General features: G+C 37.9%; 1 protein-coding gene across 1 annotated transcript in view; it reads right to left on the reverse strand.

Annotated features, from left to right (window-relative positions):
* The window catches only part of LNPK (lunapark, ER junction formation factor), a 43,615-nt gene extending 24,036 nt beyond the window's left edge, over positions 1-19,579 (reverse strand). The window contains exons 1-6 of the mRNA XM_059820330.1: positions 19,550-19,579; positions 15,551-15,632; positions 14,242-14,286; positions 12,858-13,045; positions 9,419-9,477; positions 6,149-6,189 (exon numbers count right to left, since the gene is read on the reverse strand). Coding sequence (XP_059676313.1) covers positions 6,149-6,189; positions 9,419-9,477; positions 12,858-13,045; positions 14,242-14,286; positions 15,551-15,577 — 360 coding nt within the window. The 5' untranslated portion in view covers positions 15,578-15,632; positions 19,550-19,579. The remainder of the gene's footprint in view (positions 1-6,148; positions 6,190-9,418; positions 9,478-12,857; positions 13,046-14,241; positions 14,287-15,550; positions 15,633-19,549) is intronic.
* Between the last annotated feature and the right edge of the window lie 6,065 nt (positions 19,580-25,644).

The following is a 25,644-nucleotide window of genomic DNA, read 5'->3' on the forward strand; positions in this document are numbered from 1 at the left end:
AAAAAGTAATCACTAGTAAAGTATCATTTTAGTGGTTAACAGCCAACATCAGAAGCTTAACTTTAAAATGGAGATAGCTGAAGTTATGACAAATAGCTAATATGTATAGAAATTATAATGCATTTTACAGTATCTTAAGCAGACCTTTTCTCCTAGATATGCTGACTAATGGCCATGTTCAGCTAAAAGTGGGGGGTTTGTTTGTTCTTAAGTTTGCTGTTGGCATAAACTCCAAAACTGAAAAGGTCAGTGGTCAAAAAATTAAGTTCTCTCAAACTCATTTATCACTGCTAAAATAACAAATGGGGCACGTTAACATGACTTTTACACCATTGTTTAGCTAGTGAGAAACTAAAGTTTCAGCCATTCTGCATATACCGACCTTGTAGGGATTTTGCCTTTAGACAGACCTCAGAATTATAAATAGACCTCAGAAGCTAAATAAAATTCACTCCATTTAATGGATACACAGTATCCATTTAACAGCTCACTCCTACAGACACTACCAGAAGCTTAAGGCAAGGAATATTACCCAGGCTGTTAATTAAGGACTGTTGAAACAAAAGGGAGTGAAGAGGGAAGTAAAAATCAATTTCCTAAACTTGTATTTCAGCAGGACTTTGGAGTTAACCCACTAACTTCGTAAAACAAATGCCACACAGTGCAATAAGACCAGAATTAAGGGTCTAATAGGAAAAATAAAGAATTTATTGCTTATAAAAGTGAAAACCATAAGGCAGGCCTTTATATGAAGGGGTAAGGTTAGTGAGCTGAAGCTGCAAAGTGCAGAAGTGTTACCAGTCAGTGTCAATATCTGGCCCCCAAATCAAAATAAAATCCCCCAAGTCACTTCACATCAATGAACATATAACACATGCAATTGCCTTTATAGCCACACAGGAAAATGAGTAATAACCTGCAGGACAAAATGACCTTTAGGAAAAGAAAAAACAGAATGCTCCACCATCACTTGACACTTTCCTTATCTAACACACTTCTTGCTATAGCAGTATTAGATAGGATGGTAGTTATTTGTGGATATGTAAGTTTTGCAAGAACAGTAACATTATTTTGAAATGGAAAAATTTAGCTCTCATCACAAGATTCAGAAGTCAAAGTTATTCTCCATATTACATAGTTATTGGATAATTCAACAAGTTACTCTTCATATTTTGAAATTCATATATCGCTTTATAATTCTAATAAAGCTGAATCTGAAGAATTCAGTGTCACAACTGACTCTACAAATTTCTTGAAAATGTATAGAAATTGTCAAGATTTCTATAAGCATACTCACAGTTCTCATGGTTTCACTTCTAGGATATGTTTTTCTAACATCAGTTGAAATTTGGCTGACAATACCAAATAAGGAATCAAACAGGTCAAAGTTTACTTACTCTTTGAGCAAATTAGTATAGCTACTAGAAGCAAATAAGGGCCTGTGTAAATTTTAAATACTATCTCTACATTTGCACAGCAGAAGAAACTGGCTTGTGCACTGCCACAGCAAGCTTGTTTATAAACGCAAATAAACTTACTGAGTTCTGGATTATTCACCATCCTGAAGCATAACCTTAGAAAGGTTAACCTAGTGCTGAGCACTGGCTCGCTAACACAGCAAATTGCTCGACACCTCCTGCTCTTTTTCCATAATATATTCTTCTCTGAGAGCCAAAACTCTTCCCACAAAAACGTTTTCTACTTTCTGCCAAGGGCTAATTCATAGTCTATTATTATCAAGCTGAAATGCTGAGTAACCAGGATCACAAGTGAAGTCTCTATGAAAGTTAATACCAGCTTAATCATGGATTTTTTCAAACTTATTTCATGGAATTAACCACATCTTAATAAAGAAGCATGGTCACGCACCACACTCTCTCCTATGAATAATTGCATGGATGGCCTCCTTTCCAACTGGCAACCAAACAGAATTCCTGTGGCAACAACATCAGTTGCCGATACTGAAAAGTAATATGAGTAACGTATTTCAAACTTCTTGTAAATGCAATTTAGCAACTGGAAGTCTGAAGTACTGGCACAGTGCAAACTACTTATTCGCCATACTACCACGTGAGTTCTTAAATTGAATACTTGGTATGTCAAACCCAACTACAGAGAGATATTTCTTTACGTACACAGAAAGCCACAAGATTCATTTCAGTCTACCATGTAAGATATGCAAGTACACATAGCAAAAGTTTCCTTAAAATAGGAAATAAATCATTTAAGCCACAATAATCAAGTGTACTCTGGATAGATCCATGCAAAAAGTAAAACTAACAAAACAACTGTTTTGTGTGAACACTGCATGAAAGAAATACCTCATTTGATCATTCATCAAATATGATTTTTAACTGTATTTTGAGCCTTCAATTGCATGTTTGCAGTACTCTAGCATATACTGGGTATACAAGACTGGGCTTATACAACAATCAACTCCTAGTAGAGTTTGTCACATACTGAAGGTTATCAAAATATCTACAGTTGTCTATGCCTGAAAGGCTGAGGTATAAAGTTCATTAAGCAGTAGTTATTTTAAATAACAAAATCCATATGCTGCATTTTTTTCCATTATTAATATAACTCCAAGGCAGCCTTGAAATCAGACGACTTTTTTTTTCTTGGAAAATTAACAGATGCAGCTTTCTAAATTCTTACCTGAAACAGCTAGAAAGTCTGTCCAAGTCCAATATTACACTCAACCTACTATAACAGAATAGCTGAGCAAACTTCAGCAAAGTTTCATTCTAACATTAGCAAAGTAATTAGTATACTATCTTCAGAACTCTGTCCTCAGGCTAAGAATTATCCCATCTTTAAGACTGCTGCTCCAGGTAAAGTCTCCACTAATTCCCATTTGTAGCAGCTTAATACATGTCCTGTACCCCTGCTTTAATATGCTTAACCCTCTGAACTTGCTCATCTATACACATTCAGGCTTAAGGGCTGACATCCTCATTAACTGAGAACTCTAAGGCCAAAACTACAGCTACACAATCACGAACACAACCAGAGTATCCCTTACAATCAAGGAAGGAAAAATAGTTCTATCTTGAAGTACTGCCTTATTTATAGCTAATAAACTTAATCCCTACCCCCAATCCATAAAGAAATACTCAACGTGTTTTAAACCATTCACTAGGAAAAAAGTAGTGTAGAGAGTCAGTTCTGTGGAAAGTAAGTATTACACAAACTTTGAGTCAAAGTACAGGATAGACAATATTAATGGGCATTTCCAGATGAAGTATCTGTATTTGTGTTTGTCAGGTATTTTACCTACATGAATATCCATGTGATTATGCCACCAAAGACTGAAGCCTTTTGAACAGAACTGAGGTTCTATTGAGCAGCTCATTGTGCATCCACCAGGGCATTGTATCGAGCAGATGAGGAGCTTACTCCGTTATAGGTACCCTTCAGCATGTAAGTCACCAGGGAAAAGGTAGACCACATGCCTGTAAAACACAAGTACTGTAACATTTTTCAAAAGGATAATTGTCTTCAATATAAGATTTCTCCAGTAATCAGGTAGCTGAGCCGCAATGAAGTGAAAAACCATAGCTGTTGTGGCAGCCTGACAGTGCCTATACAACAATTTGCATTACAAATAAACAGGAAATACATAATTTACTTATCCCAGATACTTCAAGGATCACAATGTAGATATCTTAGTAACTAATCCTGTTTGCAAACTCAGTAGCAAATCAGTATCCAACAGGGAAAAAAAAAAAATCCTCTCCCTCCCCCCTTCCCATTATTTTACTTAGGAAAGGTTTTTGTTTTGTTTTACTAGAAAGTAGGTGTTGCTAGTTATTCATAGACACAGATAGTCCTAAGGAAGTTAATCCAAAACAAAACCAAATCCGAGTATTATCAAAACCAAATTATTACAGAATACAATTTTATGAGTGTTTTTATCTGAAATACAAGCCATATTCTGTCTCATTACCTGCATCCACTTTCAGCTCATTTCAACATGCTAGGTTTCATGTACGATGATCTAATTTTAATGCTCAATTGGACACCTTTAAATTATGATGAAACTCCCAAGTCAATCTTCTGAGTAAAAAATATCAACACTGCACTGATTCAAGAGGTTGCACTAAGTCTTCTGTTTCTGGTTCCTTGCTAGAAACCAGGCACCCACAAGATCAGGAGGTAATAATGGACTTTTTATTCCCCTCAGATTGAAAAATAGCTCAGTTATAGGTTATTGGACTTTCCAGAACTCTGTTTTATTAATCCTATTTAGAAATTTGTCTTTAATGATTAAAGCTTGACATGCATATATACTAACGGCAATTTTTATTTCCAGGTTTAAACTCTCTATAGTTACACTATAATTTCTATATTGTTCACAAAGTATTTGTGCAGTTGTTTAATTTTTAACTACTGCCTGCTCTTCTACAATATGTTGTTCTGATTTTTTGCATAGGCAAAATAGACATTTACATCTTGTTTCAACTGCATCAATTCCCAAAGTAAAAAGCTCTCCCCTTTATAAACCAGCTTTTTCCTGACTTATCTTTTGTTCAATGCCTTTTCTCTAAAGTCCTTCTCACACATAAAAATTCAGCATTACTCGTTCTTCTAGAATACAAATATTTTCATAATTACAGAAAAATAAACATAAACAGAAACAAAGGCTTTACATTTAAGACTCAAAAAGCTCTTTTGTTCACCATTGTGCTTTTTCTGTTCCAAGAACTTTCCCTCCAAAGCTACCCAATGACTATTTAAATTGGTGGACTAGCTAATTTCAGTTAAGCAGTTTTCATAAAATAAAATTTAAAACACAGTTATCACTCATTTAGTTCTCAGAAAATGTAAACCTCTCCAATCCCTTTTTAGCACCTCTCCAACCAAAGGACACTTCCATTTAATAGATTCCTTAATATAAAGATTAGCAGATATAATTATTAGCAAATCCTCTTTACCAAAAGACAATTACATAATTAGGTTACAGGTTATCATTTTTACATCTACATTTTAAAAGTGATAAAAAACCAGAGTGGAAGATCAGTGAAATCTGTTTCCCCTGTAAAGGCCATATAATACCAGACCCTTACCTGACTCCTGTTTTGGTAGCTTTGTTGTGGGTTTTCCATTAATTTAGCTACCATGGCAAAATCCAGAAGGCATGAAGTGAACACTTTGGGAAACTCATTAACAATAAAGCCTCATAATACAACTTCTGGAGTTTTGGGGGGGAGGAGGGGCTGTTTTGTTGGGGGTGGTGGTGATATTTGGGTTTTGGTGGTGGCGGTTTTTAAGTTTTGCCTTACAAGGCAGGCGATGAAGCCAACAACATAAGTAAACAGAGAACTTCCTTATGGAATGATTAAGTAGAGAGGAAACAGCTTTCAGTGTTACAAACTTCTCAGAGTGCAAGTTATCCAAGACCAGGAATTTTTTCCATCCTAAATTTGTCTTACTGAGATTAAGTGTTGACCCAGTTGAAGCAAATACCTGGCATACACCACTTTTATACTGTTAACTCATCCACACAGCTCACAAAATGGATGACCTCAAGACAACTGACAGGATAGACACATGAAAAGATAAATTTTTTAAAGGAAAAAAATGGAAGAAATGTAGTACGAAAATAAGACGGAGGATGGAAAATAAGTGGTGATGCATTTACAATATAAACAATAATCTGTTACTTGATGAAAAAGTGAATCCAGACAAGTTGAAAGTCCTTTTTGCTATTTATGAACAAGACATTAAGTGACTGAGTAACTACTAAAAATATAGTTGCATTCTGTGTTCTTAAATCAGTGCAACATCTAACACTTTTTATAATCCTAAAGTAAAAGAAGTAGTCAGCAATGAGTAGGTTAAAGCATACATTTTTGTTTTTTGACAAAACAAAATAACTTTACATAGATCTAGCAACACCAAAACACTAGGTTTAAGTTAAACTACAAGGAGACAATTTATTCTCATATGCAAGCAGTCTTTTGTAATTCTGGAGTAAGGAAAACCTTGTGTGATACTAGAAAATGTATAAAAACAGAGGAATGGTAATAGTTTCATGTCCCTCGCTCCATTCTTCATCTATATATTACAATCAAACTCAACTTGTAGACATGCAAACACACTTTAGTGGACCATAACAACTAACTTTTCTTGAAGTTTTACTTACTATTTTTTTCTTTTGAGATTTTAAATCTTCCAGCGCATCATCTAAAAGAAGGACATCATACATTAGTTTTCAAATATAAATAAGATAATTTCAGCACACTCTAAACATTGACTTTGCCCTGTAAGATCAGGAAAAATTATGCACTGACCACTACCAACCCTACAACATTAGTAAACTTTGCGTGAAATAACTAAAGATTTTACGTGAAAATAAATCATTTTAAATCCTGAAACTGCTTATGAATTATAGCCCACTGTTATCACTTTACAGTTATAACTATTAAAAAGTTTTATGTATCAGTTCCTCATTAAGCAAACCAATTCTAGCCAGTGCCCTGCTTTGACCTACGTTAAAACTGGTACAACAATAGACCAAATATACTTAATCTCATGAGTCAAACTGCAGAAAAAAAGCTTAAGGTCTAAGTACTAATATATCTATTTGAGTACCAGATTTACTGGCTTCAGTATTTCACATAAGCCTCTTAACACATACTAGTTTCAAATGCCAGGTCAATTCTCATCTATTTCACCCTTTCAATACTTTCAGACTACAGCAAAACCCCCAGTTTTGTAAGAAAAGCTACTAGAAGGTCATTCTAGTACTAAATGTTAAGACACTCTGTTACAACTAGTAAGCACAGCACTTAACCTCTCTAAAAGGAAGGGAAAGACGACAGGTTAAATGCACATGGGATCTTCCTTTAAGTCAATGCTTGCAGCTTGGCACTCATGGGAAACTCACTGTAATAAACCATCGCCTAATATAGAAGATATTCTCTTAACAAAACTCTTCTCTATTATCTCCTTCACAGCAAGAAGAGTTTAACAAAAAACTTTACAACTTTTTCCCCCTTCTCAGCTCTACTGGACACCAGCAGTTCACTTCCTTTAAGATATAACTATTTTACCCATTTTTCAGTTTTCAAAAAAGAAAAAGCTTCATAGAACTACAAGAAATAAAATCCAAACTCAATAAATATATATGAATAAAGATACAAAAAAGTACATAAGTATGCTATACACATACTTTTTAAAGTTACTTCAGGATCACTACTGTTACTTGAAATTAAGGTAACACATAATAACCGGAACTTTTCCAGAATGTAGAAACCCATTTTGCTAAAATAAACCACTTCATTAAATGTACAAAATAGTAAAACTGGGCATGTACATGTTTGAAAGTTTATGCAATGAAAGGGTAACTAATAAGGGAATGTTATAGTTAAGACAAATAGGACATTGAACAAGACCATATTTAGCACTGGGCTGGACCATAGAAGATAGACAATTCCAGGAAATCTTCAAATTAGTACGGTACCTCTCTCTACCAAATTTTACCTTTATATTAGAACACAGCCCCTCATGTAGCCCCACACAGATTAACACCTTGAAATGCACTGCAATGCAGTATGGTATCATGCAGCCAAACAGCACAATACAGTCAGCTGTTAACCGTTACTCAAGAAACAGAAACTGCTTTTGGTACAGAAATGCCTAGAACATCTTCAAGCATAGCCTCCCACAAAGCAATGCAATCAGTTTAAAGTGTGGGCATTTGTTTCTGATCACTTTACCTCCTGAGTTCAATAAGAACCTCCTGAAACACCTGCCCCTTCAAACGTGGCCAAATGGCAATTACTACGAAGTACTCTCAAGAAACCAGTACATATCATCTTAATTAAAGCTACAGGAAAAAAAAATCATACTAGAGAAGTCAATACCTACAAGATACCTCATTTATTTTCCCCACACTCTGGAACAGATCAGCCTAAATCTTCTTCAACAATTGTTTGCCTGACTAGCCTTTAAGACTGAAATTCCATAATCTCTCTATGTCACCTTTCCTAGGGTTTCACTAGGAATTTTCCCCATTCAGAGCATGGTTCCCAAAACTGGTGTATGCTGGTTATACAGAATAGAGCTTTATAGTACTAAATAATCATCTCCAGTGACTCAATGTGTTATATTATATTAACTTATGCCATAATAAAAGGCTAGCTAGCTTTGAGCCACACAGTTACCAGTTTGCTTCTCTCTGCTATGTTTTCTCCTGCTTTACTGCTGTAGCTCTTGCACTGCACATTTGATTTCTCTTTTCCAAATACAGGACTTGTATCTTTGAGGTAAAACACTTCATTTTTACCCAATCTCTGGAACAATGCAGAAATCATTCCTTTTGGCATGTTCTAACTTCTACTAAAACTCTTTATACATAGATTCAACAAAAGCACTAGACTTCTTCATATGCTAGAAACAGCAATAAAGACATTTAAGCAAACTAGAAAAACTTACATACATTTTTTTCAGCCAGGAAATACAAATATATATTTGCCTTAGAAATGAATCACACAGCACCACAGAATATATGGACAATTTTATTTCTACATAAAAATGTATGTCCTATGCTTGCATATCAAATGCAAACATTAAGTTTAAGAAAAATTCCAAAAGTGATGTTTAACTCATAAGCTGTCACAAATTAAATATATCATGTTGTTCTGCGAGTCATAAAACATAGTGCAACATTGAGGGTTTCCTGTATTATTGCTCACATCACCATGAGATATTGTTACAGGCTGGACTGCTTTCAAAGAAAGTCTCAAATGAATTCTAACTACTGCAGACAAGTGCCACAGATGCAGTTTTTAAATTCTGCATTAGAATGAATCTGCATGTTCCTTAACAACTTTTTATATATATTTGAACACCTGCACTACTTGGTTTTTTGTTACATGACTCCCAATTTTCCCCAGCTCTCAAAACAGCACAAAAACACCTGCTTATCCCTTTTCCACCCAGGAAAACATAAGCATGCTTTGGAGAACATGGGAGAGAAAAGCTACCTTGACAAATAAATTAAACACATCTGCTATAAATCTCTTCTCTTATACATAAAGATAACAGATTAAGACTGCCGGAATACTTGCAAGATGCAAGTATTAAGGGAACTACTACTATTGTTTATATTTCCTTTCCCTCACTCCTACTTGACACTACATTTTATTCCGTTACATTTTGAAGCATGCAAAGACAAGAGAAAGTTACCACAATTTTGTAAGTGAAATGAAAGATAAGGCAGTTTCCTTCCTGTTCTTTCAATAACTGTGTGGTAGAAACAAGAGTTTAGCTAATGCTACCCTTTTCAGCATCAACCAAAGGGCTACTCTTCTTTTCCTAGAAGCCAAATTATCCAAAATATTTACATTTTCATAGCAAGCATCATTCCCAACTAGTTCCATATTCTAAAAAAGACAGAAAAAATACTTACTATTCCTTTCTGTCCTTTTGGAAAAGAAAAAAATGAGCAGTGTTCTTATGAACCAGATTCTTTAAAACAGAAAGAAGAATTTTATTAATTAAAATATATTACAGTAACCATTTCTGAAGTCATTTAGCAAACAGGATAGTTAATGCACAAGACTTACCAGATGAGATTTAACTTTGCAAATACAAAGAACAGAAATCTTCAAACAATATTTATACAGAAAACTAAAAATTAAGTTACTATCTTGTCAACAAGACATGAGCATTGATCTAAATAAAATCCTCCTGTCTATTAAAATTTAACCAAGTATCACTATAAGTAGAAAAACTAAGGAAGCAGTGGCAAGTAACATCATCACTTGCTAAAATGTTCACTGGGAACTTTTTAAAAATCAAGGTATGTGCAGCTAGCTGAAAATTACTTCGTCATCACTTTTTATTTGATAGATTTATGATGCATGTTATCCAGAAAACCAAGCTTACCAGCTAAGGCCCAAAATTAAGACCCGGGAGATTTGTGGAAAGAATTCAATACCAATGAAAACCATGAGATACAGCCATTGTACAAATGCTCTCCCAAGCAGTTAAGTGACCTGACTGCCGGCAATTTTACAGAGCTCTGAATCCACTCAGTTTCTGTAGGGTTTCAGCTGCCTTAGCTCAAACAATGAGGCAGTTTATCTGTGCTCAAGATAAACTGATCTATGATCATTTTACATTTGAAAGGTCTCTGTGCAATCATCAGGACTTCATTTGTTTTAAAGCTTAGGATTGCTTATAATTGAGTTGACACTTTTCCTGGCAAGTTATTCGGCCTAAGCTAAGTGGCAAATTCTCATACCTCAAGCCTTCCAAGCATCTTATCCAAAACCCTCCTAGTGCCAAGTGCTATATAATAAAGCCTAAAGTAGCAATGTTTCATTTAAGAAAAAAATTCTTAAAGGCTAGAAAGGTTCTCTGAATAACAGCTAGTGTAAGAAAGCAGGTAAAAGGCTATAAGATTTCAAATAAAGTTTCAAATTCATTCATAAGAACATCTTTTGCATTTATATAACAGCTACCCAGTTCAAAAGGCTTTCAAGTATTAACACCACAACCTGCATTAGGCAAGTTAGACAAGACAACTGGAATGCAACAGTAACCTGTCAGAGAAACAGAGAAAGAAGTTTAACTCTATTCCACATTCAAAGGTGTGCTGTAATAACTACTCTAAGAATACGGATGGCTTTGCCCACTTACACAACGCAAGATGTGTCTCTTCATAAAGTATCAAAAGAAATGTTTTATGTTTTACAGGATTTGAATTGCCTTAAAGACTATGTTACACAGGCAAAAGCATTTATTTCGTTTTTACTGTATGCTTAATAAAAAGCCTTCTATCTAAAGCTGTATTCTAAGCTAATAGATATATGGTAGGACTTCATGAAATAAAAAACATTTCATCTTCAAGAACTTTGAGGTGAAAGTTTAACAGCAGACCATTTCAGACCAATTTTACAAAATAAAAACGTGTTTCTCTAAATATCAGAACATGCAAGAAGAAACATAATCTAATGCAAATGAAAATAATTTCAAGAAGAGCATCCTTCTAACATGGTAATATATTTCTTCAACTTCTCAGCTATTTCAATATACGTTTAAAATTAATGATGCTATATATTCCCAGAACTTAACTCACTCTACAGCATCAGTAACTTGCTGAGGCCCTGAGGGAATGACCTAAGGCAGAAATAAGTTGGTGACTGACTGCAAGCTGGAAAAGGCAGACATATTCCAGTTTGATTAGGGTTGAAAAATCTCTAGAGCTATTACTGGGTGGCACCAGGCATTCAGCATGGAGTCACCTCTTGACCGAGAACAAAGACAAGCTGGCAGTTGCTTGCCATTCATATCTGCCAAAAAAAGCTGAAGGGGAATAACTTAAGAGAAAAATCAGATAAACGGTTGCAAGTCATAAGATAACAACAGTCTAATTCTAAATGTCAGTAAGCCAATATCTAATTCAGAATTTTATAGAAACCCACCATTCAAATAAAGAAAAGAAACAAGAACTGGAGGACAAACTAGAGAATAAAAATCCAATGTGAAAATTCACACCACAGTGCTAGAAGCCATCACCTTCAGCAATAAAAGCTTTCATTTCTACACTAATCCTAACACACCTAAGTGAAGGAAGGCTGGTAATACTTCCTATTCTACAAGCCTACCCTGTTAGCATGAGCAAGCCTTGCATACTAACAAAGACTTTCAAATCCTTGTCCTTAAGAACAAAATCAATTCATATTGCTGCCGAAGATTAATTTGAGCTTTAATTTCTATATTAATCCTTTCCAGTCAAGACATTGCTGCCCATGTATCTTCTCCACAGGATTCCATAACAGCAGCATACTAGTACATTATGCATAACACAGTATGACATACAAAAAGCATCTTCAAGTATCTTTTTTGCATGTTGTTACACTGACCCATGCTAATCAAACTTGCAAAGCCTTAAATATTTACATTTGACTTTGCCTTTCAAGTCTAAAGCTGGGCACAGACAAGTCATGTTTTCATATAAAGATGCTGTACAAATATGGACAGTATTTATGATGTTCATTTCAGCAAATTAGTAAATACACTGTGCTCGCCATCAGTAGGAAAGATGCTCAGTAGGTTGCTTCTCCTCCTTCAAGGTCTGGGGGAAGGGGAGGCAGGGAAGCAGCTATTTAGTGAGGTGAGAGCCCATTTTGTTACTTTTAGAAAAGTAGTTTTCTTGAAAACAAAAGCCACTTGTGAGGATGAGCAGCCAAATCAGCTCAGTGGAACAAAAAAGCAGACAATACTTTCTCTTATTCACATCCAATGATGTTAGGATATTTTCTGGTTGAAGAAAACAGTCAATCATTTTCCAGAAAAACAGCTAATTATGTAAACTAATCCTCAACGTATTTAGACTAATGACCTTTCAAGTCACTTCTGTGTTAACAGTCACCTAATATGTAGAAGTAAGTTTCTCCATTCATTCTTGTATTTTTCCCCTGCATTCTACATACAGGCAACATACCTTAGGTCACTTTCATATAGTAGTGTTACTTTTCCAAATAGCAGTGGAAATAAAACCCAAGATAATGCTCTTCTGCTTATATTACATTACCTTGCAGCTGTTCAGATACAGGTCTCTCTCTAGCCCTAGTATAATTTTGATAAGCGAGGTAACTTTGGATGCTAACATCTTTTGATGGTAAGACCTAGTTCTACACTAAGCCCAGACCCATGAGACACATTTCCCTCAAAGAAAGCGTCTGCCTAACTACTTGTATTTATTTTAAAAGAAAAAATTCAGCAAGTTATGACAACTCAAGGATTGTCAAAAGAAAACCCAAACCCCTGCTGAGATGTATTTTCCATCTCCTTTTAGCAAAGAGACAGCAGTTAGGAAAAAAAAAGGTGTGTTTACTTACATCAATGGAAATGCAAAAAATGGAAGTGTCATAATCAACCTTGCTGTCCATTCATCAGGAAGACACCACAAATATACAATTAAGCAGGTGATAAGGTAAAGAAGTGAAGAGTAGAGAAGCAGCCTTCCAACCCATAATTTCTGTAGCCTCTGATTTTTTTCTCTAAATTCTTCTAATGTCTGTATTTCCTGTAAAAAAATAAGGTTCAACCTTATTAGTGAAATTAGTTGGTGGTTTTACTAAGCTGCCTTTAAGTGTTTGCTGAAATTGGCCATATCAGTTTGATACTTGATTAGAAAAGTCAAGCAGCTTTTTCATCAATGACAGCATTTGCCCAAAGATAACTTTCATAGCATAAATACATCACGCTATTAAGGTTATGATATGGGCCACCTGCACTGTATTAGCAGTAACACATCGCTATTGGGAAGAAATATTACAAATCAGCACTTTTTTGTATTTGTAACATGTTAGTATATTTGGGGCAAGTGGAAAATGCTAATATCTTAAGAATGGCAGTCCTTACGATCACATAAATTACTACCAACCATACTTTGCATCCTAAAACTTTCATCAGGCACCTGTGGAATTTCAAATGCTTCTAATACTTTTCTACTAACATGGGAAATTGCTGAAACCTCTCCATGATTTCACATGTTTTCATTTCAGTATTTTCCTCACATTAAGACTGAAATCTTGAACATATGAATGATGCTTCTGGCATATTAATAAGTGATTGAGCAATGCTCTGCTGTGTTACCATTTTGACTGCATTTCAAGTGACAACAGGAGTACTTACACTTTCATTAAAAGGAAAACAAAAAATATTAACAGCATATTTCAAAACAGGTAATTTCCCCATAGAGTACAGACATCTGTCACAAATTCTGGGTAAAAATCACAATTGATTACTGAACCATCTATTCAATTATTTTGCCCCTGACCTTACTTACTACCACTACAGTTATAACTCCTACATTTAAAACCATACACTGAAGTTTTTCTAATGAGCCCGATGAACAGAACTTTGTGTTAGTGACATTTTCCATTACATTGGATTTTAACCATTAGTTATAATTAAATCATGTAATCAAGCTAACTTCACATTCATTCCCATTTCAGGTTCTCTAAATAAATACTTAAACTGTAGTTCCTCACTATCTATTATATGGCATGGTTTTTTTAAATGACTAATAGTAAGAAGCAAAAAGGTAGCAGTCCATCTGAAACTCAGAATCTGTAGTACATCCAACTGGAATGATTATCAAAATAATTTAAAATTCCATGACAGTATTTTACCTAATGTGAAATAAATACATGGTCAGCAAAAAGTATGCATATTTCTAAGCAAAAAAAAAAAACACACCAAAAAGTAAATACATACCTTATCAATTTTTTCTAATACTTCTACAGTAGAAGGCTTTGCCTGCTTATAAGGGAAAGAACAAAGATGTTAATCTCACTAAGAAAGTCAAAATTTTTTATGATTACTGTACATTAACAGTTTTCTAACAAAAAGACATTCATAACAGATTAATATACTATTTTACATAAAGATAAGAAGTTTTCCTACTTTAATAGTGACAAATAGAAGGGACTGTAATGAATCACTGGTTTACAGTTGGTATTACTATTAACTGAAGGCTCCTCTCCTACACAACAAAAGATGAAAACCTATAATGCATTTACAGCAATAATGGACGTGTGGGTGGGAAGTAAAACAAGGACAGAATTGATGAGTGGAGGTAATAGGCAAAACAAAGAGAATATATACAGGAAGCCCTAACCTGAGAACTTAAGCTTTTTATTACTATTCATTCCCCACAAAGACACATACTGTAAATATATTATAAGCAACTGCAAATACGTGTTATCTCAAGTAAAACTCCCCTTAGGAGCAACTTGGAATCCACCTTCGAGGAATCTTTCCTAATTTCTGTGAAGTATGAAGCCACTATCTTCCCTCACAGTTCAGGACACAAATTCAAAAACCATAGCCCACACTGCATCACCATGAAAGAAAGTTTCTCTCTATTACACAAAACTGACATTTCACCTCAGCTTTTGCCTTTAAAGGAGTTTTGTATGGGAGGCTCTGAAATCAATCGATAATATGCAAGGGCACACCTAGACTCAAGCAACTCACACTTGCCAAAAGAGCAGTCAAAAATCTCATGCTTCTTCCTCATAAACTCAGTACAACATTCAATACTATACAAGCCAATAAAAACATTGAGGAAGAAAGACTTGTATAGGTATAAGTAGCTACCAAAATATTTGTTAAAACAGACACAGAATGGTAGTCTGAATGTATCCATTTTGACCTAAAATAGCCACCAATCTTTCAAGTCACAGATGCTGCTGTGTCTGTCACAACAAAGCCCCACAGAACTACTTAGATTTACAGAAAGAGTTAAAACTGTATTTTTATAAGTTAACCAAACCAGTGCCAGGCCTGCTACTACAAAGAAAATAAAGGACAGCCGCATAATTTCACAGTTTAGGGATTTTGCAGAGAATATTTTTGGTCATTCTCTCTCACTACTGGACTTCTAAGTGACATATCAATGCGAAGAGTTTAGCACTAACATTCAACCAGCATTAACTGTCAATCAACAGGTATTAAGAAACTCCCCTGCATACTCCTGTCTTCTAGACTAAAGATTATTATACTGTTACATGATTTTACTTACCCTCCATCTTGAAATTAATCCACCCATCTTCTATTGTGGACAAATGTTGGCAGAGCTATCAATCTTCTACAAGAATTCACAGCTAGAAGTGAAGCATTAAGCACTTAAGAGCAATCTAACAGCATAGTCCAAGATTCACAAATTTATCCAATATCTAAAGGAATCAAAATATCACATAAAGCCATTACCTAGTTATCTACCTATATGGTATTTTAAAATCCAGTCTTCTGTTTCATAGGCCATCTTGTAAGTCACTTGATCAGCCTTGATGTGGCCAAACTTATTTTTACTTTGGAAATAACTAACCAGAGGAGTCCTCAAAAACAGAGGCACAAAATAACTGCTAGAAAAGCCACCAAGATCCTCCAGCAGAAAAACATTTTTAAAAATTTATTATTAAGCAGGATTATTTAAGAAACCTATTTCCAATTATTTCCGCTGCTGCTCATAAGCATAACTCTCAGTGTTCCTTTTCAGCTGTCACTCCAGGCATCCGGCATTAATATCCTACTATCAGTGGGAAAGTTCATCTCCAATACATCAACTTCCTTTTCATGCTCTCATCAACAAGAATGTCCCGGATAGCACTATTGTTCTTCTTTCGTATAATGTCAAATAATCAGTTCCAAAGATATTTCACAGGCTCTAAGAAAGCAATACATCAGCAGATCTTCCTGGCACACAGTGCAGTCACCGGCACATCAAGTGGCCCTAAAGCAATTCCAAAGGTGCAAAAGTAGCTCGCCTCACCCTACACAAACCTGGAACCCATGAACAGCACTAATTCGATGATCTGAGTCTAGGTTACTGAAACAAAAGTGTAGCAATTTTCCATCAGCAGGTAGCTGGAATCAATTGACTTTGAACCTTAGGATGGCAGAATTTCTCTCCAGTCACTTAATTTACAGGTTTTTACCCAGTGAATGAAAAAGTGATCGGTTCATAGCAACCCCAACAGTAAACTAATGCTCAATCCCAACTAGGGCTCAAACCCTTTTAACTCTGGAATGAAACAGTAAGGCTTATTAAAACAAAGCGCTGATCCAGTCAGGCAGAAATATAAGTGATTATTACCTTGTTGATTACGCTACCTTTGGCCAAAAATTGAAAAATAAAGAAACCTAATCTTAATCAAATTTGTTTCCAAATTGTCTAAGGTTGTCAAAACAAATTAATATAACATAGGATACACATTTCTCACTAGCACGAACGCTACTGTAGTATGGTAACCTCTTCACCTTTTAAGAAAGACAAGGACTTCAGAATCCAGAACTATAGGCCCCGTGATTTCCAAAACCAATCCTTAAAGATAAGGAAATCTACATTTGAAATACCGCCAAAATGAAGTAGAACAGATGGACAAATTAGCTCTGCTGCTGCCAAATTACTAGCACAAAGGGGTGAGCTACAGAAAAAGCACAATTACCCCTTGGACTCTTGAGTAAATTCTCAAAATAATCACTACTACAGCAATTCACCTCAGTAAAACAGCAGCAATATTTTTATTTTTCAAACACACAATCTAACACTGAGAATTTTACACAATTGTCTCTTTGCAGTTACAGGCAAGTTTTTGCATGACAGGTATTGCAATAGGTCTGAGCAGACACTTTCTTCGCAAAATATTTCTACAGAGACAGATAGTATCTTTATTGCAGACCAATATAAAAGCTATGTCAAATAGCCCATCGAGAAGTTTGTAAACTTAGCACAAGGTTCCCAAATCTAGTTTGCTTCCCTACCATTGCCACTGCTGTTACGAGCAACAGTAGCTCTCAGCTGTGGACATACACAGATGTGGAGATGCTCACGTGGCCTTTTTCTGTGCCATCTTCCTTCAGGCCGTAGTTTGAGAACCTCTGTAGTAAAAGTGTTAGAGGATCTTTTGGGCATACATAGGCTATCCATGAGCCACTGGTGACACTGATCTTTGTCAGTAACACATTCACAGTGCTATCTCTACACGTTTTTTTTAAAATACCTGGCAAATACCTGAAAGAGAAACAGGTTTGACAAGTGTCACCGTATGCATAATTTTACATGAATGATGATGCTGACAGGCTTTACATATGTTGCTCTACAAGTCAGTAATACTACCAAAACCCTTCCCCAAAGGGGTATTAAGGGATTAGGGCCACCAGATTCACATTTACAGTTTGTCACGAATCCTTAGTTAGGAGATGGAGAATTTTCTATGGTTTCTATGGAATGCCTCAGATGTTTTCCTTCCCTCCCTTCTCTTCTTTTTGGCATGACAACACAAACTGTCTTCCAACTGCTTCAAACTCTCCTCATTCCTCCTCACCTACCACTAGTATCCTACTGTTCATGGTAAGAGTTGTCCTTCCACAAGTCTCCTTCCTTCCCATGCTCTAACCATCAAACTATTGCACAGCACTTTTTCCTTCTGAAGACTATATTTCTTTAGCACAGAGCTGTCCTTTCCACTCACTAAGCACTGCTGCAATTGGACTTATTTCCACAAACATTATCACTGATTTAATACACAAATAAGATAGCTGCAATATTTCCTAGCCCTAGGATTAAAATAAACAACAGAAATGTTAAAAAACACTTAATGTAGAAGCAAGAAAACACTATTAAAGTTTATTACCTAACTCTCAAAAAAAAAATTAATTTCCTGATAGCATCTCCTCTACCCCAAAAATACGCAATTTAATGAGTAAAAAGCAAAGCAAAAGTGCCACAGTAGGAGTACCAGAGCAGAAAAAGTTTCTCTTTTGAAAGAGGGATGAATCATGCACAATTACAGAAGTCATCCACCAACCTATTCATCCAGATGGAGTAAATAGTTTGATGATCTCATTACACTTTTATCAAGTCAGTCTCAAATTTCTTCAAGCTTGTTGCTGTTTTAAGATTAAAAGCTCTCCAAAAAAAATCAAACTCTCCAAAATAAATTTTAATAACTGACATGCTGAAATTCAAGACTGAATAACATCAAGACAAGCCATATTAAAGGAAAAAAGGAAGTTAGAAACTTGAAATCAAGGCTTTGCGTACGTATAGATCCATCCCCTGCAGGAAGGGGAAATGTTCTTTAAATGAGATTTTCTGCAGACTTAGTGACTTCATTTTATGTAAATATTTTCAAATATTTACCATTACAAAGGACACAAGTTCTACCTTTCAGATTGAACCTCCAGTTCTGCTCACAAAGTTTCCACCCAAAATTCACATTCTGCCACAATTTACTGACCTCAGAAACTTCCACAGTGACCACAAAAAGTTTCTCCAGCTATGAGCGCCGTGGACAAGGAAACAAGCAAAACAAAACCAGGAGCATCACCCACCACCTACTGCTAGCCTGTTCCAGAACCTCTCAGTTAAAACAAGATACTGAATTTTCTTCAATTTAAACTTCAGTTTCAGCTGTTCCTGTTGGGAAGCATCCTATGGAGGTCCTACGCTTCCTAAAGCCTTAATTAAAGAGGCAAATTAGTTCCCACACAGAGACTCCAAAGCGACGGAGCAAGGAGCGGGTGGGTCGGGCGCTTGTTTTGAAGCCCCGTCTCGTTTTGCAGTCTGCGAGAGCGGCCGCCAGCGACCCGGGGAGTGGGCCCGAGGGCCCGCGGGCGGGGCGGACGACGGCAGAGGTCAGCTTCGGCTCCCGGCGCCTGCCCTTCCGGCCAGCCGCGAAAACCCCGCGGCTCCGCCACCCCCCGGCTCCCGGGCGGGGAAGGCGCCCGCCACCCCCTCCCCGCACCCGGCGGCTTCCTCTTCCGAGGCTGCGCCCCGGCCCGCCGCCGCCCCGCTCCCCAGCAGCCGCCCAGCTGCCCGCGGCGAGGCGGGAGAGGGCGGAGGCGCCGGTCGCCCGCCCTGCTCCGCTTCGGCCCCCGAGGACGCGGGGCCCGAGCCGGCTCACGGGCAGCGCCAGGCGCCCCTCTCCCGCTGCCCGCCCACGGCGGAGCCAGTCCCTACCGCGGAGTCGCTCGGGGCCGGGCCGGGCCGGGCCGCTCCTCCCCCGCCAGCACCTACCTGCCGCGGGCCAAGCCGCGCATCGCGCCGCCGCCGCCCGCCGAAGGAGGGGCCCAGCTGCTTGGGCGGCACTCCCATCAGGCCCCGCGCGGCCCTGACAGCCAATCAGCGCCTCGCTGCCGCGGGGCGCGCTGGAACGGGGGAGGGGCCGGTCCGTTGTGTGAGGCGGCGGGAGGCGGTCGGGGCGCGGCGGGCCCGGCCCGGTGTGGCCCGTGTGGCAGTTCCCACCCGCGCCTCGGAGCGCCGTGCGTCCGGGCGGTGGCACAGTACCCCGGGGGGCTGTGCTGAGCCAAGTCGAAGCGGGCGGGTGCCGGGGGCGGTCACTGCCGTCCCACCGCCACGACTGGGGAGGCCGAGCCCGTTCTCCTGCGGCCCTCTCTGATACTTAGAGAAAAAGGAGTGTTTTAACACTAAAATCTAGAAACGTGAGGGTCAAACTGTCGTGTGAAGGTTTGCAGCAGCCTACTGGCACTCTTATGTTCAGCCTCTGCCAGTGAAGCAGGTGCTGACAAAGAGTCGCTATGCGGGATGGGTTTTCTCTGGCAGGTGCTGGAGTCATCTCGGGGTCTTCTGTGACTGTTTTCACTGTCCCTTTCGTTCCAGTAGGCAACCGTTCAACTTACTTGGAGAGAAGCAGCACTCTCTTTACTTGACCTTGCTGTAATAACAGTGCCCTCTCTTCCAGTCCTCTACTTTACCAGTTCTCTTACGTGGTGTCCTTTCTTGGCTGACACCCATCATCACTTGTCCCATTCCGAGAGGACTGAGGAACAGACAATATTTGCTCTGTTTGCTCTGTCTTTTTCACAAGGTCTTCAGTGCCCTGCTCAAGTTTTACCACTATGGCTACACAAGTGGAAGCAAGGGCACGGATGTGAAGGAAAGTCCTTCAGAGTGCCCTTAAGCAGAAATTCTTATGCAGAAGCTGTATTATACCTTCAGCTGACCCTGCACTGTTGAACTCATAGTATGAAACAATGCATCATAACACAGCCTATAAATGTTGGGGTTTTTCCAATTCTGGTGGGTTGACCCCGGCCAGCAAGGAAATACCCACACAGCCTCCTGCTCACTCCCCCTCAGTGGGATGGGGAAGAGACTAGGAAGAGTAAAAGTAAGAAAGCTCGTCGGTTGGGTTAAAAGAGAGTTTAGTAAGTGAAGGAAAAAAAAAAAAGTCATGCGAGGAAAATAACTCGCCACCTCCCACAAGCAGACTGATGCCCAGCCAGTCTTCGAGCAATTGTCTACCCTAAAAGAATAAAAACCCTACCTTCTTATTCTGCTAACCCAGTTCTATTGCTGAGAATCATGTTATATGGTATGGAATATCCCTTTGGCCAATTTGGGTCTGCTGTCCTGGCTGTTCCCCCCCCCCCCCAGCTTCTTGCCCACCCCCAGCCTATTCACTAAGGGAGCATAGCATGAAAAAGAGAAAGCCTTGACACTGTGCAAGCACTGTTCAGCAATGGCCAAAACATTGCTGTGTTATCAGTGCTGTTTTAGTCACAAAATCCAAAACACAGCAGCATGCAGGCTGCTATGAAGAAAGTCAACTCCATCCCAGCCAGACCCTGTAAATCAATTTTAAAAATAATGTCAATCCAAACAGATAGGCAAGGCTTTTAGGCCAGGCGAGGACAAACAAGATATCCCACCACCTTTTCAAGCAACACAATCAGCTTCAAGCTTTAAGTAGTAGAACTGCTGAGTCTGATCATCTGCCAGGTGTTCACCCTTAGTTTTGATATTGGAAAATTAATTCTTTTAGTTTCTGCCAGTGTTCAGAGTGAATCTTGCTACTCTACATTATGAGCTTGTTCCAATATCAGCTAAGTGACAACTTTAGCTGCAAATCATGGTCTAGAATGGGCTTCAAGTAAGTTCATTCAAGGCAAATGCAAAATAATGGCAGTCAATGCAGAGCCATTGGCTACACTAGAAAAGCTCTGCTATCGGTTACAGAGGTCAAAACAGTAACCTACATCTACAGCTTTATTTTCCTCGTTGAGACCTAGACTGTTCCTTCCTTTCCAAGTGGAAAAAGACTTGGTGACTGAGCCTTTCCTTCGCTTCAGCTTGCACTCTAGAGCCACATCCTCTTAAATCCTTGTAGCAATGACTATCCCTCTGCTGAGAGGATGCCTTCCTTCTTGTTTTAAGATGAAATACAGCTATAGTCCTCTCCTGGTTTTGATACTTCAAAGTGGTGTGTTTGGAGAGAAGCTGATTTAAATCTTCATCTTTAAGCTAATATTTTTAAGCATACCAACATCTTTTTCCGTGGTCTAGCATAGTATCTACTTAAAATAAACCCAAATAATGATGATACCATATTTAAAGGCTTTTTGAAATGCTATAGCCAATGCTGGCACCTCCAAGAATCTTCTCCCTTTTTTTTTTCCAGAATTGTCATAAACTTTTTCAAGTTACTGCAAAATCCAGCCCTGATTCAAGGCTGAACCAGAATTGTGAGGGAGATCCCAGGCTGTACTTATGTCCTTGGGCCCTGTTATAGAACTGATTTTTAGGCAAGCCTCCTCCATGACATTCTAATCACTGCTATACAATTATGAATCTATTTAACTGGTAGTTTTAAAAAGGTATTATTAGCTACCATTATTGAATTTTACATGCCAATAAGTCTCTTAGCTTTGTGATGTTTATGATAGCATGCAGCTACCTGTTTGTTTCAGAGCCAAGATCTACCTAGAAGAAGAAATGGTGCCCATGTAGCTGGTGAGGATAAGACCATAACTTCGAATCGGTCAGCCTAAAATTTTCATTAATCTGGTTCAAAACTGCCCCCTACAGAGTATTTAAATCTCTAAATAAATTCCTTTCAGAATCCTTCATTATCAATGAGATTGGTGTTTAATCCAATTCTGCATAACCACTCTAACAGCAGAGTACCTCCCCAGAATTTTCCCCAGCATCATAGATAGCATTTAGTGCTTTTGGTCCCTCTATATGCAGAACACTGAACACTTAGTAATAAACTTCTTTTAAAATGTTTTGGTCTCGCACACTAAGACTGTTTTCCCTTCAAGAAGAGTTTTCCCATGGTAACACTCATAACACTCATATATGTTAGGAATATATGTAGCCTAGTAGTCTGATTTGGTTTTCTAAATAAATATATGGTCCTATACATCCTTAGGAAAATACTGTCTGGTTAAGAGAAGCTTAGCTTTGCTAATTTGTGTTTACCTGAGGTTTTTAATTAGGCTTCCAACGTATGTTCACCACTTCCTTAAAGTAGACCCTTTTGGACTTCTGTGGCTAGTGAGGCCATGGAGTTTAACTCATTTAGATGCCGGGAAAATTTAGATGTTGAAACAGAACCATTGTCTACATTGCAAATGGAGATGCGATTGTGGCAAACCAGGGTACGTAGATAGCTTTAAGATCATAAACTCCACTACCCATACCACTATTGACTGTGGTCTGCGTGTGGTGCCATCTTACCAGTTTTTTCACCGCACCGTTAGTCAACGCAGTTTGAGAATTAGGTGCTGCTGTATGCTGCATTGCTCAGACCAAAACTGGGGTACTGTGCCCTGGTTACTCTGTTTCGGTTAGCCGTTCTGTGCGCATTGCTGTGTATCACAGGGGATTCCTCAAGAGCACAGCTTTGCTTCAGGCCATTTCCTTGCACCCCGGGGCACCTCAGTGATTAAAGCAAGCCCGAGCTGTCAGGGACACAGTCCAGGCACTCCCCGCTGTGGCTCTGCTCTCCACTTGCAAAGTTAGTCTATCGCCACTGGTGGAATGGACTTGGTGTCAGCATTTGGATTGCTGCAGCATCCTTACATCCCATCCTCAGCTGAACGTGGTGTTAGCAGTGGTGTTAGCATACGCCAAAACTGAATCAAACCAACGATGGATCATGTTTCTCAGGGCATGGACTCTGTTTCCTCTGCGTCTTGAACAGAATGAGTGCATGCTGGCACTTCATGACAGATACATAGTAATTAACACACATTGTGAATGTCCTGTGTAATTCAGCTTTGGTTAAAAAAAAATAGTTAATAATATATTTGATAAAGCAATATAGGAACATTTTATTTTTTACCGATACAGGAAAATACCTATGTAATTAATAACTTCCTTGTGTGGGCATATCTGTAGTAAAAGTTATATCAAACCTGCATTTTGCTCTTAACTGACATGACTGATCATGATGACTCCAGACTATTTTCTTGTCTTGTTTTGTTGCAAGTTTCAGTTAGGACTGGGACCAGGAAAAGATCTAGAGACAATTTTTCAGATTCCAAGGGACTGACAGAGCCCTCATAGAGGGAAGTGGTGAGCTAGAAAGAGTTCAGGCCTGAAGCTGTGCAGCAGATATAACTTGGAAGCATACAAGAAAGGTGGCGTGGCTGAGGTGGGGTGACTTTAATGCCATATTTTGTCATGATATGCTTTAGAAATGCGCTCTGCAACAGCAGCACTGAGGAAGATATTGTAGCTTTGATTTAACTTTTTATATGCAGTAGTATATGCTTCTGTTGATATTCTGATCCAACTGTAATATTTGCAGCGTCAGATGTCTGTATCCTTACAGTTGACTCTTATTTCCTGAGTTTTTCAGCATTTTATCATGTAGGGCATTTCAGTGCTCCAGCGCTTTCATGAAGGCCTTTGCATCCGACTCTTCCAAATAGATTATTACCTGAAAAAGAAATATATAATCCATCAGATCAAAAGATACCATTTCAAGTGAATGGCTTATATAAAAATCTTTTAACAGTTGCATACAATCATCAGAAAAAGCCAAGATCAACTTTTCCATTCCATAAATTATTCTTGTTGTGATTAAGATCTTTGCCTTTAATTAATAAAATTAATTATTATTATTACTAATACTATTATTACTATTGCTTTTGCTATTGCCATTGCTATCACTGTTACTGTTGCTATTGCTATATAGCTATTACTTATTAGTAGTACAATTATTACTATTATTATTTTGCTGATAATTTTTCTGTGGCAAAAACGTAAACATTTAAAAACTTTAAATAAAAAAAAACTCTTAGTGTCTTAAACCTCTTTGTCAATACCCTAGAGTATGAACTTTTCTGTACTTGAAAGACCATGAAGTTTAAAGCAGGAATGGCAGTCTCATCTTCATCTGAGTACTATAAATCTCTGCCAGTATGTTTAGGAACATAGTTAAACTTTGGATTATTTTTCTGGCACAAAGAATCAGGAAAGTGATTTTTCATAAAACACTGAAATGTATGTATTTGTTCCGTCATTAAGATCTCATGAACAAACAGAAGCAGCCTAATGTGAAATTGTCACATGAGAAGCAGAAAGATGGTTTTGCCTCTATTTGAGATAACTTATGCTTCAAATCATGTATGAAGTTTTAGAAGCAGTTATTATACACATGTAAGTACATTCCCTTCCCTGATGGGCATGACTTCAAGCTTCTGACTCTTTAATGGTTATAATGAGTAATATATGTTTATAGTTAGAAAAATGACTGTGTAAACAATAACTCAATGTTCTGTAAAAAAACATAATAAATCAATTTTCCCTAGTCTCCAAATGAAAGCATGATTATTCTCACTGAAAGTATTTGAGCTGTACTAATACCTAAGTCAGCTGTATTATTTTTGCTTCCTGGAGCAGTTTGCTCTTTAAACAAATTAGGGTTCTGATTCAACAGGATTTCTCCTCTTTAATAAACACATAAGTACATCCTTAAATTTTATTAACATCTATTTCCTTGAAGCTAAATAAAATAAAGAATGCTTTCCAATAGCCTTTTTAATATGGTTGTGCCTACTGGGCAAAGTGGGAACTAACCCAACAAAATGAGGGCCAAATTATGAAGTAATTTGAATGAAACTCCTGTTGACCTTAAGAGGATTTTTACTTGATTAAGAATAATGGAATTTGGAACCAAGTAAATGTGATTCAAGGGGCAAATGAGAATGTGCTGTATTACTGCAGCGAGCCTCCTTTCCAGGGCGCTGCATGTGTGTGCAGCGCACAGACAAGTGCAGGAATGGTATCCTGTTTCTATTCAACCTGACTGCGTTTTAGTGCTTTCTTATTAGTTAAGCTGGAGGAGACAGGCAATGAGA

Source organism: Gavia stellata, chromosome 8, assembly GCF_030936135.1.
Source record: "Gavia stellata isolate bGavSte3 chromosome 8, bGavSte3.hap2, whole genome shotgun sequence".
Lineage (NCBI taxonomy): Eukaryota > Metazoa > Chordata > Aves > Gaviiformes > Gaviidae > Gavia > Gavia stellata.